The 23,223-nt window shown below is 43.5% G+C and overlaps 1 protein-coding gene across 1 annotated transcript; it reads right to left on the bottom strand.

Moving 5' to 3' along the window:
• Nucleotides 1-5,492: 5,492 nt before the first annotated feature.
• On the bottom strand, nucleotides 5,493-22,938 carry MSTN (myostatin). Its single transcript, XM_080399934.1, has 3 exons — nucleotides 22,565-22,938; nucleotides 20,008-20,381; nucleotides 5,493-17,656 (listed from the first exon to the last, which is right to left on the bottom strand). Exons 1-3 carry the CDS (start codon nucleotides 22,935-22,937, stop codon nucleotides 17,276-17,278), a joined length of 1,128 nt encoding a protein of 375 aa, XP_080256060.1. The 5' UTR covers nucleotide 22,938; the 3' UTR covers nucleotides 5,493-17,275.
• Nucleotides 22,939-23,223: the final 285 nt, after the last annotated feature.

Here is a 23,223-nt window from a genome sequence, read left to right as displayed (position 1 = left end):
GCAGAACTGCAATCCCTAATCCAGGACAATTAGCAACAGTTGCTAGACTAATGCTAATTAGAAAATTAGCAGTAATTTGGTTTCAAACTGCATTTCTTGGCTTCACTAGGTTCGTGCTACAGGTGCCTAGAAACATGTTCGATTTTGATGGGATCAGAACGTTGACTTAGCTTCTTGCTGTTGCTGCCTTTTATTCAGAGCGTCTATTTTCATGCATCTGTCTATATGTCTTGAATAGTACAATGTCAATACCGAGAAAGCAGGATACCAAAATAGACAGCATCGACCAATTATCCAGGTATTTAGAAAGCTCTAGTTAATTTTGTAAAGTCAAATTTATCAAAAAAACCCTCATATTAATTATCAGATACAATTTATTACTTTGGAAAATCCATCCTGTATTTTAAATTGGATTACTGCTGGATTCAGAAAGACGAAAACCACTGCTGAAGTGTATCAGATTATTCGTGCCCCATAGGGGAACTGTGCGCTACAGAAAAGCAGGTGTCTCCTTGCACTAGGAAGGCTTTCCATTACAGGGATAGGGTTCGGAAGGACAGGCTGATGCCTGCAAAATCCTAAAAATCTCTGCTTCCTGATACTCTACATCGGTTTTCAACAACCTTTTGGCAAGATGAGGCAAAATCATGTTTACTGGAGTTTTGTACTCCCATAGCAAAATTGCAATCTCTTCTCTTTCAAGTAATTTTATTTTGGGAGATGGCATCTTTTTGGTGATATTTTTAAAAATAATGATGATTTTTTAATTTTTTTTTTACTGTTTCTTCTTCATTAATGCACAGGGTGTAGGGATAAAATCATTCAGATTTCTTCCAAGCTAGCCATATTCAAATAATTTTTGTACCTGTCCTATGCATGAAGACTGGGAGGTGCCGTAGTGGTGGCCTCGTGGGGGAAGCTGTAAGGGTGTCCAGTTTGCCAACCCAACCCTGTGCTGCCCAGAACAGCGTTCCCCAGGTAATGGCTCTCAGCGTAACCATGGTGGATGGCACACAAAAAGCTAAAAGCAGCAGATCACTGTTGAGACTCCATCACAGCTCCACGTAAAACAAATTGTGGGCATCTTGATGGAAAGGCAATTACCAAAAACTGCATTAAGGTCCTAGAAGAAGGTTAAGCAGCTGGTGCCTTACAAAAAATGCCTTGTGGTGCATGGCTGCTCTTCATGTAGGTCATGGGGGTGGTGATGTGTTACCCGTCCGCATCCCACCAAGGAATGATCTGTATTTTATAGATATTTCCCCCTTTCTTCTGTATATTACATCTGAGAGGAGTAATCCTTTGAGAATTAATGTGCATTTTGTCCTACAAACAGGTGTCCACCTGTAGAAATTGTTCTGGAATCGCTCTCTGGTAACATTTTAGTCTGAAGGAACGTTTGCAGTTTGTCGTCTGGATGGGCAGTGCCAAGCCTAGGCTATTAGCAGGCACTTGTGACGGTGTTCCTGAAGGAACGGGTGGGTTTTCTATCATCTGGTAGCTTTTTAGCTCTAGGGATGGAAATGAATTTCCAATTGAATATAGGGTAGCGATCACTTGGTGACAAACGGCTTCAGAAAAATGGTCCAAGCTTTGGTGCTCTGTCTGGTGGGATTAGGTGTCGCCAGCATTGCTTTGGAGTGATGTGAAGTCTCGGAGAGAACACCCTGACAGGTTTTTATCTAAATCGCAAAGGAGCATTTGGAGACAGTGAAAATCTTGCAGGAATCTTTGCACTGGTATGCTCGGAGTAGGGTGTGTTTGCGGTAGAGTATCGGGCTTGCTCCTGTGGGGACATAGTTCAGGTTATTTCATTTGAAATTGGTCATACACAGATGGGGACCCATTGCACACCGATACATTGCCTTTACAGGACAGGTATGCTGTTGTAAACTATACTGATGGTGGAGGGAGGAGAAGGGAAGAAGAAAAAAAAAATATAAAAAGAAATGTTTTAGGGTATCGCAGTTTTCTACTGCTCTTGGAGCCAGTTTGCTTTCTGGAATATATTTTCAAAAGCAAACATATTTCCATTATTGGTGTATCCTCGCTGAAATGCTTAAGATACATTAAGTTTCTCATTCAGTTCTACGGGAGGGAATTTCTTTTTTCTCAAAGGCATCCCATGGGGTCGGATCCTTCAACTATAGCAGCACGTATGTTCAGTAGGGAACCTGATTTAGTCAGGGAGTACAGGGCTGGGGAAAGCACACAACTCTTAAATATGTTCTAAGGACATGTTAGAAGTTGGAAAAATAATTTTTATTCTCTAGACATTTCAATGTTTGGTGGTATTATTACATTATATTGTATCTATGGTGGGCTGATGCTGGGTGGGTGCCAGGCACCCACCACAGCTGCTCTGTGGAGAAAATACAAGGAAAGGCTCGTGGGTCGGGATCAGGACAGGGATCACTCACCAGTTACCCACACGGACAGGGAGATCGCTCACCAGTTACCCACACGGACAGGGAGATGGCTCACCAGTTACCCACATGGGCAAAAACCACTCGACTTGGGGAAATTACCTTAATGTGTTGCCAATCGAAGCAGAGTCGGGTAATTGGATAATAAACCCAGATCTTAGTACACGTTCCCCCCACCTGTCCCCTGTTCCCAGGCTCAGCGTCACTCCCAGTTTCTCCCCCCGCCGCGGGGCCGGGGCACGGGGCTGCAGTCAGTCCATCACCCGCTGTCCCTGCTGCCCCTTCCTCACACCCTGCCCTGCCCCGCCGGGGGCCTCCTGGGCTGCAGTTTGTCATGAACGTGGGGGAAACTTCTAGGAGCTTGTTGCAGAAGCCGCCCCTGCGGCCCCCCCTCCCGCTACCAAACCCTTGCCAGGCAAAGCCAGTGCGGTGTCTTTTGGTACAGCAAACACGTTCCTACCTGTTTGAGTCACTGCGCTGTACCTCACGGCTTCTTTGCTCTGAAATTTTCACGTGTGTGCACATATCGACTGTCGTATGGGCTTTAAGACTTGTACGCGCTACTTGATGGAGGTTTGTAGTGCCAATATTTTAATGCGTTCTGGAGGGATGATTTTTCTTGCCCATCCTCTGCTGCCTTGAACAAGGGAACCCTCAATAGCAGCTGGGTTTTGTGGGTGCTGCGTGTTGATTCTGAAAGATAAAATCCATTGACAGTAACTTTTTTCAATCTTCCTTTACATTGCTGTTTTGTGTTTGCATGTAACAACTGGAATGGGAATGTTTGGGGATGTAGTCAATTTGGATAAAATCTTTTGCATACATAAATACTTTCTTTAGTGTTAGGAGTGATTACTAACTTGCCTGTTGCAAGGCAAGAGGAGGTGCAGTTATCCTGGGAAACAGACTGAGCGTGTTAGCTGGAACCACAGGGAGGTGAGGGGCTGTTTGTGTCCCCCCCAGCATCACGGCCACCCAAAAAGATCAAGTCTGGAGCATGAGTGAGCTTCTGACCTACCCCTCACAGTCCTATGGTCATGATGGTTTCAAATATTTATATAATTTAGTCTCCAAGGTAGACTTTTGCATAGATTTTGGTTAAGAAGTTAGCTGGGACTCGAAGCGTGAATCAGGGCAACGCCAAGGGTGCTGCCTCCGACGTCCTGAGCTGCCGGTGGGGATAAGAACAGCTGCTGTAGCCAGCGGTACAGCTCTGGATCTCAGCATTTCATGCAGGGTGTCCTTCAAGGAGGAATGGAAAATTTCCAATAAGATTACTTCAGCGACTGTGCCGTGGGTATCGGATTGTTCAGAATTTCATTGTGAAATTTTCAATTGGAACCAGAAGCTTTTTTACACTTCAGTTTCATATTTAAGGTTATTTTCATTAGTGCCATCTTGTGATGTACTTGTACTTGTATCTACATGACACATTTAGAAAGAATGGACTTTCTAATTAAGCAATTTAGAAATATTCTATATGTATCGATCAAAATCTAGGTATCTAATGTTTTCAGTTTTCAACAGGAAGTTATTAGATTAATTGCTGATAAGGGGAATAATATTGTTAAATCATCTGTGGTTTTTAACATCCGTGTTGTGAAATTATGTTTATTTTTCTATATTCTATTTCTGTAAAGTAAGGTATTTTATGTGGCCCTACTATCATTAGTACAAATGCCTGCTTTTAGCATCTGGCAATAGCCTGGAGTTTTGGATGTGGCACAGAAGACAAGAGGGCATCCTTTGCCAGGGAGCATGTGTAACCCAGCCTGTGGCAGCGGGAACTCATGTTCACAATAATATGAAAAATATATCCTTAAAATATGCAACTGATTATGTTCACGATTAAGGAGTAATCGTTCTATTATACAATACACAGTTTTAGTGCAGGTGCGAGTTGTGAGTGATGAATATATGTTATCATCATTCTCTTACTATATTTATTTCAGCCGGTAAGATGTGTCTTTCTCATGTCTTTACCTGTGCAGCACTACTTGGGGTAGTGGGACCAGGGGGTTGTGGTTCTGCCGATGGCAGAGCCAGCCTGCCCCGCACTGATGAGCGAGGCCGCAATTAGCTGAGAAAAATCCCCCGTGCTGCTCCAGGGTGCCTGGCCAGCAGCCTCAGCACGGGGAACAGCACAGGAGTAAAACTGATAGCCCTTTGTACTCTACGTATGATCTGGTATAAATCATAGACCGCTCTGTTGAACTTTTCAGCAGCAATAAGACTATGGAATAATGCTGAAGTCAAAGCTTCGTGTTAAAGCCGCTTCTTCACGCAGAGGTTTATGCACCGTCAGAGTTCCCTTTAATCGCAAACAGGTAAAAGATAAAAAAAAACATTAAAAATATCCAACCGAATAACTTTGAGCAGTCAAATCCCACTGCTTTCCTAACAGTGAGAGCGAGCGAAGCTTCGTTTTTGTTAACAGATATACCCAAGGTCAAAGGAAAAGTGAGGAAGGACAGATATCCGCAGAACTCAAACCAGAAGTCTAGGCTCCTGGTTTCTGAATTGCTGGTGAAATAAATATTTGTGTCTTTCCATCCATTTGCTCATGTAGCATTACGGGTATTCCCAACTAAATTCCTGGGGTGAAATACATTTATTCGTAGTAATCTCTGTAGTGCACTAAAGCAAGCCGCCATAACGGCAATATTCTCTTACATTCTTTCCACGTGTATAGAATAAAGATTACTTGAGTATTTTAGCACAACTGAAATCTGGAATTGAAGGCTCTTGTCTCACTTATGAAATAATGGTCATGAAATTCAGATTCCAGTCCAGGATTGTGTTATTGAGTCCAAGGGGATTTTATTCATTGTTTTACTGTTTGCTTAAATATGACCATCTGGACAGAGAAAAGAAAGAATCTTTCTGTGACATTTTTTTTTACAATAATAATGCCAATAACTCTTCCAGTTATTCATGCTGGCCAAGCATTATTGGAAAAGGTCAAGTAATTTTTTTAAAAAATATTAAAAATCATTGAAGAACATAATTAGGGTTTAAAAATCTCACTGGAAGAGTTTCAATATTATTTTTTTTACCAAAAAAAATATTACCAAACATTCCTTGTTTTCTGAACCCCATGCAGCTCATATAGTGGGGAGCTTGTTGCATGTCTCATGACCTTCACCAACGATGAATGGTGAGAGAAGACTTAAAAGTTAACTGAAAGGATGAAATTAATATTCTTCCTCCTACCTGGTGAATGAGGATATAACATTCTCTCATTACCCCAAGTGATACATAATTACTTATTCCATGTGAGGTAGTAGTAGTTGAGCAGGAGAGTTATCCCACAGCTTGAGAGTGCCTTCATCCAGGAGAAAAGAAATACAGAATTTAGAAGGCTTCCCCATATGTTTTAAAAAAAACAAAACCACAGATGCACACATAAGAAAAACCAACCAAACAATAAAGACCAAAACCCAGCAACACAACACAGGTAAAAGGGAAGAAGGATCAAAAGAATTTTGTGTTGTGTAGTTGTACCTCTGTAGGACAGATTTTGTGTTAGGGATAACAAGGCTCAGGCAGTTGTGTAGAGATGTAGATGCTTGAGGGTGGCCCCTCTGTGTTAGACTTCGGTATCTAAAATTTCTCTTTTTAATTTACTCTAAATGTTGTCAGGTTGTCAAGATTTGGATTGGAAAAGGTATTTTCAGGGATGTCTTCTGGAAAATACTGATCCACCGTATCCCTCTCCTTTACAGTGGAGAGAGCATATTAATGCCGGCAGACTTTCAAAGATGCTGATCTGTGAATATATCACCTTCTCAAGTCCCAGAGGAAAAGTTACCAAGTGATTTACTCTACAAAAGATCATCCTGTTTGCTATAGTGTTTGCCTGGTTTTAAAGAAACAACAGGTTTGGGTGCAAGATGGGGAATGATTAACTCATTAATTTATTACACTTTTTCACATGACCTGGATATTATCTGTAGGATACTTGAAAACTTACATTTTGCGTAGAATGTAAAACGCATTACTTCATTGAATACAAGTTTAACACTAGATGCTTCAGCGCAGCAGGAGGACCAGTGGAACAGGGACTTTTCAGATCCAATTAACACTTATTTTGCTGTCGTTGTTCCAGTAATAATCACAAACATTGCCGATTCAAGGTGCCAGCTTCTGATTTCCGTGCTAGTGCCTTGATTTTTGCCAGTTTCACAGGCTTTTACAGGAAAGCAAGGGTTGACAAAGTTAAGCTTTGGGTTGGGTTTTGGTGTGTTTTTATTTGGGGTGTTTTTCTCCTTTGTTATGATAAATATTTGGCTGTTAAAGAAGAAAATTTGGCCTTTATTTTTCTATAAGGCTGGCTTTAAGTGCCTACGCACCTTGTGTGACAGCTGTCTGATTTGGCTTTCTGCTATCGTCATGTCGTACTTGCACGGATGGATGGGAACTGCTCTAGACATGAAAACTTGATGCTTTGGCTCAAGAAAGGGACAGGAGGAGCTTCTTGAAATTATTCCCTTTGAGTTTATCTGTTGCTGTTTCAATTTTCCCGTTGCCTGCTTGTTTCAATTCGTTTAGCACTCCTGAACAGGTGAGGCATGTAGGAAACGGTACTCGGAAACAAAAGGTTTTAAATCATTTAACTGACGTTAAGCATCAGGTCTGCCTCCTTGACTTTGCAAGAAAGAACCCAGAAACGTTGCAGCTAAAGAAACAGCTGTCAAAATATTGAGTCGACTTGTTTACTACTATATGGTTATTTTCTTGTTTTGCTGCCCACACTGATAACGGACACTCTTACCTCATAGAAGCTGCCCTTTCTGCACGCCAGGTGGGACCGCTCCCGGGCTGTGCGGAGGTTGTCCTCAGGGATCAGCGAGTTCTCCTGTGCCTGTCAGGGCAGCTTTCCACCATGGTCCCACCTGCCAACTGCTGAAACAAGCCAGAAGCCCAGGGCTGAAGTTCTGTAACTTTGCCTCCCTCGTTCCCATTGCCCTGCTGTCCCATGGTTCCTGCAGCACAGTTACCCCCAGTCATCACGCTCCTATCCAGGTGTGAGTAGCAGAGCCAGCGGAAGGTCTCTCTTGCGCAGGGCATCCCACACCCATCTCCAACGTCCTCCAGAAATCTCTAGGATTGCTGATGTCCTGCTGTGTTGCCCTTCCAACAGGTCCTGGGGTGGTTGAAGTCCCCACGTTTACCTGGGGCCATGAAGTTCCATCATTCTTTAAAGAAGGCTTCCTCATTTCTTGGCTAGGTGTTCCGTAACAGGCACCCACCACTATGTCTCCCAATTTGATCCCAATGACTCTGCAAATGCCTGGAGAATCCTAATTCCTCCTGCATGTTTCCCACGGTGTATAGGCACTGGAGACGGACTTGAGGGACCTGCAGCTTGCTCAGGGGCAGTACCACCCCTCCGTCCATGTGTACGTCCTCTATTTCCACACTCGCCGGGGGCTCGGACTCCACCCCTCGAGCTAGTTAAAACGCCGCTCGCTGCTTTGCAAGCCTGCTGGCAAAGATGCTCTTGGCTACTCTGTCAGGTAGATCCCATCTCTTCCCAGCTGTGCTCACCCTCAAATAGGGTCCTGTCATCACAGAAACCAAAGCTCTGCCTGCAGCCCACCGTGTAAACAGCTGCTCAGCCTCAGTAATAGCAAAGGAGGAATTTCATAGAACCACAGCCTGGCTGGTGGGAAGGGACCTCCCAGACCATCCAGTCCCAACCCCTGCCCTGGGCAAGGCCACCTGCCACCAGAGCAGGCTGCTCCCAGCCCTGTTCCACTTGACCCCCCCAGGGCCGGGGCTGCTCGGGGCAGCCTGCCCCAGTGCCTCGCCACCCCAGCAGAAAAGTGTCTCTTCCTAATACCTGATCTAAATCTCCCCTTCTTTCAGCATAAAACCATTACCCCTTGTCCTGTCACAGTCGTTTCTCTTGCTGCTTCTTCTCCCTGTCAGAAGAGAGCTTTGTTCTACCATATAAATGTTCTACAAATGCAATTTTCTTTAACCATTTAGATGAAACTTGAATACTTTTTTTTTTTTTTTTTTTTATAAACCACATATGAGTTCATGTCTCTTTTAGAACTATCCAGAAACTGTGTAGGTCAAAAATCTATAGGGAAGTCCAGTCCTTGTCTGCACTTGGTGACACATTTGGGCATGAAGCTGGCTTTTGAGTGCTGGCTTCCTTGCTGCTGAAGCGCCAACCACGCTGTCTTGCCTTCGCCGTGTGCCTTGTACAAGAGGGATAGTTTTGTCTCTCTGTGGATAAGCAGAAAGACCAAACTGTCAGGCTGGTGGCGAGGTGTTAGATCAGCCCTGGCTGATTCAGCCTGACCAGGGAGAGAAGTTTGACTGCTCCGTCCTGGGCAGGGCACGCATCCAGCTCTTTGCTGCTGCACCTTGACTATTGCTCTTACGTCAAGTAGATGACGCTTAGCTCAGATACGTCTGTCTAGTCTGTAATTGCGTGTTCTGCTTGCAAGAAGCTTTAACTTTTTTACTGTAAAAACTTTTTATTGTGAACAGTCTCCAGTGTGGTTAGGAGAGCTCAATCTCAGCTGACGCAGCATCCCACCCTTCCCGTTGTTGTAAGGGGCAGGATCCGATACTGATAACTTACAAACAGTGGTATAAGCAAGCTGTGGGTGTACTGGAGACGCTGGTGTTTGCTGTAAGCTGGTGGAGAAGGTGTTGCTAAATCTCTGAGTGAGATCCATGGCAACGCTGCCAACAATTGGCTTCCAAACCAGAATTAGGGTCCGTGGGAGCGGATCTGGAAAAGCCTCGTGAAGGCTGCATGGCCAAAACTGAGTAATTGCATTTTGTTCTAACTGAGCTCCTTCTTAATCACCATCGAGAGAAATTTGTGGAACCAATTTTTGGTTGTTTTTCAGTGAAAGGCCTGAAGTTTAGCCATATCTAATCTAAACAGCACGTACTGAGGATTGCATTGTACCTTCTATAGATGGAATTTGTTCTGAGGTCCACTCAACAGCAGAAAAAAAAGAGAGAGGGTTGTCAGATGCGATTATGTGGTAGTAACAATTAGCGTAGCTCCAGTCAGTTGAGATCCTGTGCAAGTGTGGTGGGAGATTAAAGTGGGCAGCCAGGGACAGCTACAGATTTCTGCAGCATTTTGTGAAGGCCAGTGCTTTTCACACAAGGGCAGGGCTAAAAGGAAGGGAACGAGAGTATCGCTGCTGCCAGGGGAGGATGGTGGCAAAGGGCACGGGTCTGTGCAGCATCTGTCACCAGACCAATACTTTGCTGTCTAAAATTTGTGGTTAAGATGCAGAAGGCCTTTTACTGGAAAATACCTTTTTTTAAAAAAATATGTATTTTTAAATGTTCCTAAGGCTTCTATTTTAAAATATAAGTAAGTAAATGACTCCCTTCAGATGTTTTTGATGAGGATAAAGTGCTCAAATGCTAGGGTTTTTTCTGGATACTTTTTTCCTTGGAATCTGAAAATCTCTATGCACTTTTTAAACTTTACTATGAATGTTTTTGTGAACAAAGAAGGAGCTTTAACAAACAGAAGGAAAAAGAGAGTTTTAGTAGCAGATAAAATTTTTGACAAGCGAAGAAATGCAAACCTTTGGGCTTATCATTTTGTGGCAACTAGAGCTCGAGCCTAGATCTGATTTGGTTGATGTGGCAAGTTGAAACAGTTGTTTGAGAACAAGAAGAGTAAGGTGCTTATAGAGAGAATTCTATGGGGCTGCTTTAACAGTATTTCCAGTTTTGATTGAAATTAAACAGTATCAGTACAAAAGAGGAGATTAATAAATGAGTAAGCCAACAGTTATATGTAAAAGCTAAATAAAAGGTGAGGCAAATAGTCTGAGAATATTTCAGAGACAACATAGTGGCCTCAAAAGAGAATATTTGGGGCAGCCACCTTCTTTGTCTCCCCAGGAAGATGGCATAACTGTAAGTGGGGTGTCCTGTCTGAATAGGTGCCAGGGAGCAACTGCCTCTGGATAAGAGCAAACAAAACCAAATTAAATAAATTTTGTTAGTTTGACTTACCAAGTTTATTGGCAACTGTTGATATGTAGCATTGTGAGGACTGAGATCCATGAGACCCGACTGCAGGCCAGTGTATAAAACTCGGATGCTGCAAATGCATGCTGTGGTGGGACTTTAAGGGACTCCTGCATTGGGGAAAAGCCCAGGTTCAGTGTGCTCTTAGAAGAATTCCTGTCTAGAAGGAAAATACTCCATTATGCTGCTGTTAGTTGGAGCAATCCATGCTCTTTGGTATCTCTGGGCATACAAGGGTCGTTACTGGAATCCTATGGGATTTGCTGTTCCACACTGGGATGGGAGAGCAACGCAAGCCAACAGAACCCCGTGGCCACCCAGCCAGGTGAAGCCCCCATGTATTGCGGCAGGTGTCACCTACAGCAGCAAAGCAACAGACTTTCCCCCCTCCCCCCCCCCGCCCCGGGACCAGCACCTAGGCTGCGCTACCCTGCGTGCCAGCGGCGTGCAGCAGGCAGCTGAGCTCAGGCCAAAGGCATGTGTTTGACGTGCCTCCCGCTCCTCCGACCACCTGGCGCCGCGTGCAAGGCGAAGCTGCAACCTGATGCTATAATGCGTGACAGCCAGGTGTTCAGCTTCGCCACCGCATACGTCAGCAGTACCAAACTTGATGGGCAGTGGTGTGAAAAATGATGACGATAACGCTAGCGGGAGAGCAGGTTGCTGTTTGACTGAAATGGGAATAAACCTTTAATCCAAAGGTGCAGGTGCTAAGGCATAAGGGAAGCCTTTGCTCTGCATGCCGTGGGGTACGATGCTTACAGAAAGAGCATTATTTCAGGGTGCTTTACGGCACTGAACTTGCAGTGCTCTCTCCTGAATACTGTTGCTTTGTTGGGAAGGTAATTGCTCCTCTCCTAGGTGAAAACTAATGAGGGGGCGGCGGGGGGAAAATGACAGTATTTCTTCAGGAAGAGTTCAGGAATTGAATAATCCGAACCGCAAGCTGTTAGCCAAGTCATGAGTAGTTATATTTTGGATAGCTACATATGATGCAGCAGATTATGATGATGTTAGATTTGCTTTAAAACATCTATTAATCTTGGCAGAGATCAGTCCTGTTCAGTTTAAGCATTCTTATGGTAGAGGAAGTCAAAGTTTAGCAAATGCCTCCAGTATCATCCTGGATTTAGGAAGACAACATCTTTCTTGCTGTCTTGGTTACATCCCATCAACTTATTTAACTCCTTTAAATTTCAGTTTTTATATTTATATTACATTTGGTTCCTTGAAATCCATAAGGGCAGGCCATCCTTTGCACACAACTGCTTTACAACGAACATTACACCGTACCTGATTTCAGTATATTGTTCTGTTTGTGTCTCCCAAACTGCCTGTTTTAAGTTTTGTGGAACCTGTCTACCAAGTAATGCCTCCAGGGTGCTTTCCCAGATACTCTTTCTGCACCATCAGAATCTTTAAGGGCTCTTATTGATTTTACTGGTGAAACATGGAACGTCAGGTGCGTTTCCTGCCAAAACTGAGCATTATTGTGCTTTCCTAACCAGAAATCCTGACCAGATCTCACCCAAAGGTCACACAGCATTTGTCAGGAGTAACAGAAAAGACAGTTCTGAGCCAGGGCTTGTCCCTCTGCCTTCCCCCAGGCAGGGCTCCTTCGTGCTGAATGCCTGCCCCTCCTGAAGAGGGGTTGGCTTTACTTTTGGGCACTCAGGGTAGTATGATAAATACAGCGGAAAAGCAACAGGTTTGGCATTGAACATGGTTGTTGACTTGTAAGTGAAAGATATTTCTATAGGGAGAAAAGGTGATAGCTTTCAGGGTCACCGGTTACTTTGGATGCGTAAGGAGATTTAGAGCACAAATAGTCTAGGTTGAGGTTGACTCCTGGACACTAAGCTATTTCATTTTCTCTGGAAGCTACTATTTTGAAAGCCTGTATAGAGTGAATTATGTCCGCTTCTGAAGAAAAGGAACAGTCCTTCCCGTAGCCTCATAAAGCTGTGGTGGTCAAGGCTGGGGAAAGTCAGCCAGATTTACACACAAGATGCTGCAGAGCTCACTGCTGATCCCGACATCTCCTCTATAGAGGCCTTCAAGGCTTGCTGTCATCGATACTTCTGGAATACTGAGAAACCGACTGGAGAATGCCTGCTGTAACATTCTGCGTACCTCAAGTTCACCCTGCCCAGCCACCAAACAGATGATTCTGCTTAGTTTATCAGTACCCCTGGTGATTAATGGCAGTAGTTGACTGCTGAATGAACCGTATGTTTGCACATCTCCATTGCTTTTTTCCCCACAGGATTGCTCCAGCAGATGCACTATCAGTTATTTTGTGATTATTTGGAAAGAGCCGAGAGCGAACAGAGCTGTGCTTCTAGCCTATTCAAATTCGGACGTTGGCCTGTAGCCCTAACTTATTCCTTTGAATCTCGTCAGGGCTTTTATAAACTAAACGGGAGAGACAACCGGCGCTTTAGTGTTTCCAGAGCTTGTTCACATCTTATTTCTACGGATTCAGACACGCCACGGGTGCATTTGGAGGGAGAGTTACAGTCTTACTGCTTACAGGGGAAGATTGCACAGAGAAGCAGATGCAGTTGCATTAGTAATTTACTGAGTGGTTCTTTGCCATGTGTCTTATTATTAAATCAATGTATAGATACCTACTTGCTGCAGATAACGTTGCTGGGATGAAGCTAAAGTGCGAGCACGCAGCTAACTTGGGTCAGTTACAACAGGTAACCAAGGTTCTTCATGACATCTTTGCTGAATCACGTAGGTACGCTGGTGTTTTGAAGTAAACTTGTCATGTAAAGCTTCTAGTTAGTGCTTTCTGTAACTAACTTTTAAAAATTATTGTTCAGTAAATTTGTAAGTGGAGGTGGGATCATTTGTTTGTCCATCCAGTGCTTCCCATTATAACACCCTGCTTTGCCTTGCTGTAACTTTAACAAAATGTAGCTGCCTGGAGTGAACTGTCCAAGCCTAGTCTCAGGCTGATTTCTTTTTTAAAACATTTAGCCAAAAGAGCTCATTCACATCCAAGAATGAGTCAATTCAATAATTTCCCTGATTAAAAAAGAAACCACCCAAAAAAATGCACAAAACCCCCGAAAACACCGATGAACAATCTCAAAGACCAAACCTAGGCTCTACAGAGCTGAGGAAAAGCCACCTGAACCTACGAATGGATTTGGCCTTTAGTTGTTCCTTTGAAATCTGCTCATATTTAGCAAAACAGTATATCTGCAAAAAACTGCAGCTTGCATATGCTTAGTGGTGATGACTTCTGTGTCAGCTGTTAAATTCCCCCAAGGCTGCATTTCAGCATGTTGGAAGGTTTCCCCCCCAACTGCGCAGAGCAGAAGTGGGATGGATGGGATCTGGTTAGCGGGCAGGAGGGGGTTGCTGCCGGGGGGCTGCTCCCCCTGCAAACGGGGTCGTGGGGCAGAGCGTGGAGGCGGCTGGGGGCAGGCTGGGAGGTGCCATGGAAAATGGGAAGAGAAGCGCTGCCTAATTCACCGTGTAGCTGGAACCAGGAAAGCAGTAGGGGTAGGATGGCACTGGGAAGGGCTGGCTCCTGCTGGAACTGGGCAAGCGGTAGGGGTAGGATGGCACTGGGAAGGGCAGGGAGGGGAGGAGCTGGGCAGTAGAGCCAAGGGGAAGAGCTGAAGCAGAATCGAGAGGAGGAACCGCTCCATTGCAGGTGTGCACACACATCTTGAGGCACCTGAACGCTGCCTTGGGAGGCTGGATTCTACCTGTGTGGTTCCTATGAGGTTCTTAACATGCCAGGCAAGGAAACGAGGCTGTTTATTGCTCAGAAATTATTCCTCATTGCCTATTTTCATCTTACACAGCTTAACAGTGAGATTTGAGTGACACATTAAGCAGTCACAGATGCTGCTGAAGTCTTTAGGACCTGAGCTTTGGAAATATAAGGATGTACCAATAAGAACTGAATGAATTGTTGACATCTCATATTGATTGTCAACAAACACATCAATTATGAATCACTCAGCAGCTAAAATCAACGAGATGAAAGGCCAGTGTGTGTTCCTTGGGTAGCTGCTTCTTTGTGAGATCAACATTAAAACCACGAGAGCCAGGACTGCTCTATGAGAGTTTCAAGTTTGCCAAAATATGAAGGACACATACTGCATAAAATTTCCACGGACTAAAATTTTTCTGAATGTCAAGATGGGAATGTTGGTTGGAGTAGATGCTTTTGGGAATTCATATTCTTTCTTTTCTCGTTTTTGGTTTATTTTTGGTTTTACAGATACCAGCAAAAAAAGATCCCATCCCTTCTGCACCACATTTGTGCCAGGTACGGTTATTACCAGGCAGCCAACGATGTCACTTATGGGGGGTAAGTGAATTTACATTGGCTCCAGTTTAGCTATTGTCAGTAAAAATAATCACGCAGGTGTCATAACGGGACTTCGGTGCAGACTGGGAACATATTTTGTTTGCTATCGATTCTGAAATCCGTGCTGCCGCACCTCTGCGGCTGTTGCCATATGAACTGACCCAATGAAAGCTCGTGAAGGTCTCACCATGCAGTACCACGGGGGTTAATGTGAAGTCTCTGCGCGGTTTAAGAGGCTTTTGGTACACCACATGCAGAGAAAGACTGTTGGTGGTTCATATGGGCAGGATGGGACCGTTTGATGCCTGGATATCACGAGTTAAAAGTCAAAGGGCAAAACGCTGGTCCCCCTTAAAGGCAGTGGGACTTTGCTGCCGCAAAGCCGGGATTTCTCCCTTAAGTCTTCGTTTGGCAGAGGAAGGAATTGTGTTGTACTTTTACTTCTTGTGGCTTCACCAAGGCTCTGTATTCTGAGAGTTTTTAAATTCTGTTTTACTTGCTCTGATTGTGTTTTGTGGGAAACTAAATTGCAAGTGTATTTAAGGGCCCCAGAGACCTGTCTGATGAGCTACATCAGGAGAAGCCGAACATCTGCTCGATGCTCGGACACAGCTTTAGCAGAACTCCTAATCGGTCGAAAGAAACTGCAGAAAATCTGTTTGCTTTTAAGTTCCAAACCTCATCGCTCAAACTTTAAATTTTAATGTGTTTACAATACAAATTTAAAAATAAAAGTAGAAAATGCGATACAAAATATTTACCACCTAGGCAGAAAATATATGAAAGAGAAAGGGAAAGAAAACCAAGTGTTTCTTGTAGTTTTAGGGTGGTTTAACACAAAGGGAAATTCAAAACTGAATTCTGGAATATAACAAAAATGTGTATCATACTAGCATGAGAAGGTTTTAACAGCAATTGTGTTGTTAAACACCTGTTTCATCAGCTGTATTTCACATGTGAAATGAAATGGACTTTATAGTAAATAGATATTTTTAATTTCAATTAACAATTTTTTACCGTAAGAAAAAACCGTACAGAATTTGTGTGGAAATCTGTGTCCTGTGTTTACTCAAATAAAGATAATACTTTGCTGCAAACTTTTAAATATAATAAAATGCATTTAATAGCAATCTTTCATGGTATCATCGTTATTTATGGACATAACATTCAAAGTATGGAAATTCAGTTGTGGATCAAAATGACCGTAAAAACAGTAACCCAAAGAACCTTATAAACATGTCAACACCCATCATTTATCACAGATGGCTCATACCAATGTAAAAAACATATAAAATGTAGTATAATTCTCAACATATGGTTTACTTTTGCTGCATTGTTCCTACATATTATTTGTGTTAAAATCCAGGAAATTATATTATGAAGAGAATATTGGTTTTTGTTTATTAAACTAAAGTACAGGTTAAAGTCATTCTTTTCTTGTGATGAACATATACCAACAGTGATTAAAAAATAAACATTTATTTACAAAATACTGATGCATACATATTACACAAGTCAGTTATATCAAAGTGGTTGGTTTTTTAAACAATATCTGTAGCAACCAACTATTTGCATTGGTTTATCATAGTGCAAATGGTAATGTTGCAAAGGCAAGTTGTAATGTGGGGTTAGGATTTGACTGTCAGACTTCTTGGCTGCCTTTTGTTTTACTACGTCTAGAAAAACAATTCCCTTTCATTTAAAAAATAGCTATTTCTTGCGAATGTTGAATAGTGTACCTGAGGATAGGGCAAATTCGTTATTAGTCTAAATTCTTTCACTTAGATAACTACCTTTCTATTTACTCAGCCTGCTTACGTAGCACCATTGCCATTGATAACTAACATACTAATGAGAAAAAGGAATGGAAACACGCTAAATACACTATGCCATCCCTAATTTCAGGATTTGTCCATTTATGTGGAATTTCATCTGATACGTTTCACAATTCTGCACTATATATTCAAGTGTTTAAGGATGATTCTGGTGGTGTGGTGTAGTGGTGTATAGGTTACCAGTATATATTTTTCCTGTAAATACAATACTAGGTGAAGCTGTGAAGAAATGGCCTTAAAAGCCCACTCCTTCGGTCCACAGGTGAGAAGGAGCTTGCTTTTGATTGCCAACGCGTACTGAAACCTGCGTGTAAATTTGCGTCAGAACGAGTGAAATATTGATTCCCTCACAAGGTAAGAACTCGATGTGATAAATCCGGTGATTTTGATCGTAGCTTTTCTGTTCCGCCAGCTCGGAGGCAGCCAGCGGGTGACTGTAGCGTCCTTTAGTTCACGTTCCTGTAGCTGGTGCTGCGCTAAATCTGTCCGATAGCCTATCATACAGCGTGTAGGATGTCGGCAATGCCTAGCGTACGTAACTTCACAGTTTCAAAGACTGGTGAGGGGGTATAGCGTTAATTTTTTTTTTATTTTTTTTTTTTTCGGTAGCTTCCACAATGTATGAAGCGGTGGATCAACCGACGATCTCATGAGCACCCGCAACGATCTACAACCATGGCCGGTATCTTGCCATATATGATTTGTTCTTTGCCGTTGAAGTACAGCATGTTTATGGGGGACATCTTGGTGGGCGTGCAGCAAGGGCCTGCCGAACCCCTGGGGTTCGCTTGGTGTACCAGGTGCGTGTGCGGGTACTTTTGTAAAAACACAAATTCGCATTCTCCGGAGCAGTAATTGGCTTTGTATCTTTTAGGTGCGATAATCCAGTCCCATCCAAAAGCTTCAAAATCCACGGTCAGCGGGTAGCGACAGCATCGGGATTCTGTCGAGTGCTCGTCGCAGTCGAGGCCGAAATCTCTGCGGGACCGTTTTGGTGTGTCTGTAACTCTGACCTCTAAAAATGGATTCTGCGAGGAGAGGAGAAGGAATCTGAAGCATTACTGAGGTAAGCCTAGGTTCAGTAAAAACGTGCAAATAAATAATAGTTCAGACAGAGCTGCATCATGTTAACATTCTCAAATCATGCTCACAAACAAAACTTGTCTTCCTGCAAATCTCTGCTACAGTTGATCTCTGCCTGAGGATTATTCCTATTTTTCATGCTGAGGACAAACATTTCCCTGCTGTTTCCTCTATAAAGAGCTTTAATTCCTGAGCATCTGTTCCTGAAATCACCATTATCTCCGTGTTAGCATCATTTCTGGTAACAGCTACAAGAACGTTTCAGAAATTTGGAGGATGCTGGGTTTTGACTTTTGATGTGGGTTTGGTTTTAAACTCAACAAGAGCTTTTTTTTTTCTCTCCCCCCACCCCCCACCCCCCTTCTCTGCAGAAGAACTCCCAAAGGGAAAAAAATAACTCCAAAAACTTGTAAAGGGCAGGACCAATTGGTGTTGGTCTCCCTATTGTGAGTCCTTCTGAAATTCCCTCCTTCAAAATCATACTGAGTCGAGGCTTTCTGGGTATCAAGGAAGGCTTCTAGTCCAGACCAAGGAGGACAAAATTTGCTCCATCACTGCTGCCGTGCTTAAATGACTGCAGTAGAAAGGAGCATTTCACTTGCTAGTACGGGTTGCTGGTACTTCACAGCTTTCCCCCCTGCCAGAGGGCTGAATTTGCTGCCCTGAACTTGGAGGGGCAGCTAATATTTTGACTCCCGAAAGAGCCCTGTGGCCAGGAATGTACTTTTGGCAGATCTCCGAGCCACGTGCCTCCTACCGAAGGTGTGTTTCCACCGTCACCAACTGAGAATAGAACGAAATTGCAACCTCCGCAATCATGAGTTTGAAAAAGCTACCAGTTTTCTTCCCTTCCGGACACAGATTTCAGCCCCGTGTGTCGGTTTGTTACTGCCCCGTGAAGGAAGACTGTTCCTGAGGAGTAAATAACAGCCTGGCTAATTTTGTTACTTGGGTTTGCGCCTTCCAAGATACCCGCCTTCACAGCTGCAAGTGGTCCAGCTGCTGGAGATGATCCTCCCAAAGGTAAATGATGTGGGGAGGGGCTTGGTGAGAGGAGCGCCCCTGTACTGGCAGCTGCTGGGGACCATCCAGAGGGAAGGGAAGAGAAAGTTCCTTTCCCGTTATCGTTACCAGCCGTGCATTTAACCCTGCCCTGCTGCTGGATCGTCTTATTTTCATAGATGATGGCAACTGTGGGTTATGCACGTGTGTTATCATTTGGATGGATGGAGGCAGTGAGGACATTCCTTGTCACGATATCCAGCTGGCCTGTTTCAAGTGTGGGAGATCCACATCTGTACTGGATCTACAACTATGTTATCACAGCGTTTTTCCTTTAAGTTCTCTTTAACTGCATTATACTGCAATGAAGTTGCACGTTACATAGCTACACAAACACGATTGGACTCGATGATCTTAAAGGTCTTTTCGAACCTAAATGATTCTGTGATTCTATGATAAATAGATTGACCTAGTGCACAGAAGTAAAAGTCAAATAATATTCCTTATACTTCATTCAAAGGGAGGGATGTCCTGGTTGTGATAGGTTCAGGAAATTTTATAGGCTGTAGGTGATTAGTGAGTTGCGGAAACAAACAAGGAAAATGCTGTCATTTAACAGGTATACCTCAGGTTTAATTTGCTCACCTATACTTGCAAAAAGAAAACCCAGATAGTTATTTTATGCTCTTCCTCATCATTATGACTCATTTATTGAATCAAGCAGAATTCCTCCATTCAAGCATTTCTAATAGGTGGAATGATGCACTCCATCACATGCTGACAGGTGCAGAACTTAACACTCACGTGAAGACCTGTTCTTATCTTCATAAACACAGATAATTCTTGCTGCTAACAGAAAAAAATATGCATACAGAGTAGGGAGAAACTCCCTCGCTTTCTCAGCAGTATCAGAGGCATCTTTCCTATCACCGAAAGAATCGACTGTTCTTTTGGCTTTATGCAAATTAATTGCTCATTAAGCAGTATTTGCTCTCAAATTTGAAAACAACATCACTTTGATAGTGCCATCCGTCAGTAATTACCAGAACATTTTCTAGTTAATGCCTCTCAACACCCCCCCGAAGTGCTGCTGCGATTTGTCGCAGGGAATCGAAGGCAGAGGAATGCTGTTGATTTTGACATGATCAGAGAGCCAAGAACAAAAGGATTAGATACACAGAAACGTTATCTTCCATTCCCTAAACAAGGCTACCATTTTATCCTTAAAACACAACTTAAATGCTTTCCAATAAAACGCAAGATATGTAAATGGGATTTTTCTAAATAAACTTACCAATCCATCTTCACCTGGTCCTGGGAAAGTTACAGCAAGATCTCGTCCATTCTCATCAAAAGCTTTTATTTCGATGCCTAAATTGGATTCAGGCTGTTTGAGCCAATTTTGCAACACTGTCTTCACATCAATACTCTGCCAAATACCAGTGCCTGGGTTCATGTCAAGTTTCAAAGATCGAATTCCAGTATATCTTGTACCGTCTTTCATGGGTTTAATAAGTCTCAGGATCTGCACAAACACTGTTGTAGGTTTTTGGACTTGCCTCAAGTATATCCACAATTGTGCCTTTACTACTTTGTTATATTGTATTTTAGAGCTAAACTTAAAGAAGCAACATTTTGGTTTTCCCTCCATTTGTACAAGAAAATCAGCTATAAATGAATGGAAAGAACAGATTACTAAACAGGGAACAAAAAAAGAAATATGCATATATAAACCCCGATTTATTTATTTATTTTCCAGACCATGCATAAAATCTTACAATATGTTATAAACAGTACTGGTAACAAAGGGGATTTAACTTAAATCATTTTCTGTGGTTTATGCTCCACAGCAGCTTTAATGGATGACAACAAAATCATTACGCTATCACCTGAAAGTAGCATGATGTGGCAAGGAAACGATGCTCGTTTTGTGAACAGGCTGCAATAAGGTTTGGCTCATCATTTTCTAACCAGGTGTGGCTGGTGCCACCTGCTCGGTGGGCTCAGCAGGGCAGAGGAGCGCTCAGGCTGCAGCTGGGAAATGATGGGCAAGCAGGGCAAGGTGCGTGCCGGGGAGGAGCCGTGCGGTCCTCCGGGTGCTCAGGGCTCTGATCCCTGGTACTGGGGCTGGGGGCTGACCTGTACCACTGCAAAAAAACCTCTTTCCCAAGGGAGAACTCTGGGGGGGAGAGGGCACAGCCTATTCTGCTTGGCAGTGACTACTACCGGCTCGCTTCTGCTAGTCATCTCCTGAGGACCTTCATAAAGCACACAGGACAGCAACCTCACGTGAGCTGACTCGACTTGCCTGCACGATCTGCCTATTTCTTATCTAATAAATAGCCTGAGTGTGCTCCACATTGTACAGACAGAGGCCGCCGTGGGCAAGCCAGGCAAACACTTTAATTTCCCCCCTCGAGGCGGGGGGGAAATAATCGAGAGGCTATTAATCTAAGGCTCGTTTTGTTTTCATTTGAACAATATCATAGGAAAGTCATGTGCAGCGCTGCGCTCCTCCTTCCCTTCCCGTAGCCTCCGGGGCAGCTGTCATACCTAGCCATGGCAATATCTTTCCATGCCAGGATAAAACGGGTGGTACCGACCTGAAACGGTGCGAGACTTTGGCATTCATAAATCTCGCCACTTAAGGTACCTGTCTCTGGTGCATTTAACAGAGTTCAAGGGCTTTTTATAAAAAGCAGGAAACGAACTCGGTTCAATGAAGTAGAATGACTTTCCTTCAGTCACTGCAATTATGTAACCACTCAATTAAAAATAGTTATAAACCCTTGGATGTAATAGGCTGGGGTAAAACTGCTGGCAGACCTCAGCCTTGCAATCAGGCTGCAGTAATACCTTGCTATGAAGGACACATCTTACTAATTAATTAAAGTTCGATAATTTTACAGCTGAAGTTACTTTTTCATCAATGCGTACGTTTTTAGCTGGCCAGAGCAGCTGATATTACTCTACCATGCTTATTGTAAGGATATCTGTGGCTGCTGACATGCCTTATACGTCCTGTCATCTTTTTCCTTTTTGACATCATATTTGTGTTATTTAAATAAACCAGCTGCCATAGCCAAATACTTCAGCTGATGAAGAACATAAGATACTATAGTATTAGCCGTGCAAAAGATACTTGATAGGAGCCGTAGCAGATGTTTAGCACTCAGAAGACAACTCAGAATCTGCTCATTCAGTAAATGCCTTCATTCTTCCTTGGCACATCTACTGGAGCTGACTGCTATAGCATGGACTTTTTAACATTTAAATCTGTTACACACATATTTGCTTTAAATCTATAGTTTTAACTCAGGGGTGGGTGGTGCTAGTTTATGGGATCGGCAAAGAAGCAAGAATTTAACTCTGTACTTACACTTGCCATAACGTGTTGCAGTTAGGTGGGTCTGGTGCTCTGAGCTGTATTTCTGCCAGTTTCTACCGCTTCTAAAAATACTGGGCAGCGAAACCTCCCTCGGAAAAATACACTTCTCTTGTTATCTGCGCTCGTACTTTGCATCTGCGCTCGGAAATGCCCTGAGTCCTGCAGATAACAAAGTCCCCTAAACTGCAGACCTCCCTTTGCTTTCTAAGGCAATGGGCAAATCCTAAGTGCTACAGGGCACACGCGTTATTAGGAGCCGAAAACCAAACAGTAAAACAAAGGATCGCAACACGGTCGTCTGAACCTGGCTCGAATTCTTTAGAAATAACGCTCTCCTCCCTCCCTCTAGCAGACTCCAGCCAGCAGCCTGTTGGGAGAGCCCCAGGAGGAGTTGCGTGGCTCCACAGCGGGGAGACAACTCTCTCGGAGGAGCAGCGGAGGCGAAAGCAGCAGGGTTACTTACACTCCGTAGGCATTGTGATAATCGTTTCGGTGGTGGCATGATAGTCATCGTCTTCCAAAGAGCCATCGCTACTGTCGTCCCTCTGGACGTCATACTGATCAATCAGTTCCTGTAGTGGAGGAGCTTTGGGTAAAAGTTGTTTAATAACATCCCTGCTAATGTTAGGAGCTTGCTCCAGGCGCAGTTTGCTGAGGATTTGAATTTTTATGGCTTCTATTCTGGAAGATTTTGTATTCTGTCTCCACGTACAAGCGTTGCACAGTCCATCTTTTTCAGCGTTCTCTGCGGGCTGGCTACCGTCATCGAGAGCCACCGGATCAACTGAAATCAGCATGAACAGGTAAATACAAACACAGATCGCTAGCTTTTGCATGATCTCACATTCAGTGCAGCGCTTTTCCCTTTTTTTTTCTTTTTCTTTTTTTTTTTTTTTTCCCCCTTGTTCCCCTCCCCCTTTCCCTTTCAGTACTGAACAGATCCGTGAAAGCAAATGCAATCTGAGAGACAGCTTGCCACACTGGTGTACCTTATATATTCCAAGGGGGCTTTTTATACTCCAACTTTGATTAGGCTCATGTCGTCAAACCCGAGGATTGGTTGCTGTCCCAACAATGAATCTGGCTGTCAGAGGGTAAAGCCCTGTCGATCACAAGTCACTA

This window comes from Falco punctatus, assembly GCF_963210335.1.
Source record: "Falco punctatus genome assembly, chromosome: 8".
Classification (NCBI taxonomy): domain Eukaryota; kingdom Metazoa; phylum Chordata; class Aves; order Falconiformes; family Falconidae; genus Falco; species Falco punctatus.
This window is presented reverse-complemented; position numbering and strand designations above follow the sequence as displayed.

Coding starts and splice junctions, on each gene's coding strand:
- MSTN (XM_080399934.1), bottom strand. CDS start 22,937: ATGCAAAAGCTAGCGATCTGTGTTTGTATTTACCTGTTCATGCTGATT. Junction 20,382..22,564: donor TATCACAATGCCTACGGAGT/GTAAGTAACCCT, acceptor ATTCATTTATAG/CTGATTTTCTTGTACAAATG. Junction 17,657..20,007: donor GACCAGGTGAAGATGGATTG/GTAAGTTTATTT, acceptor CTCTCCTCGCAG/AATCCATTTTTAGAGGTCAG.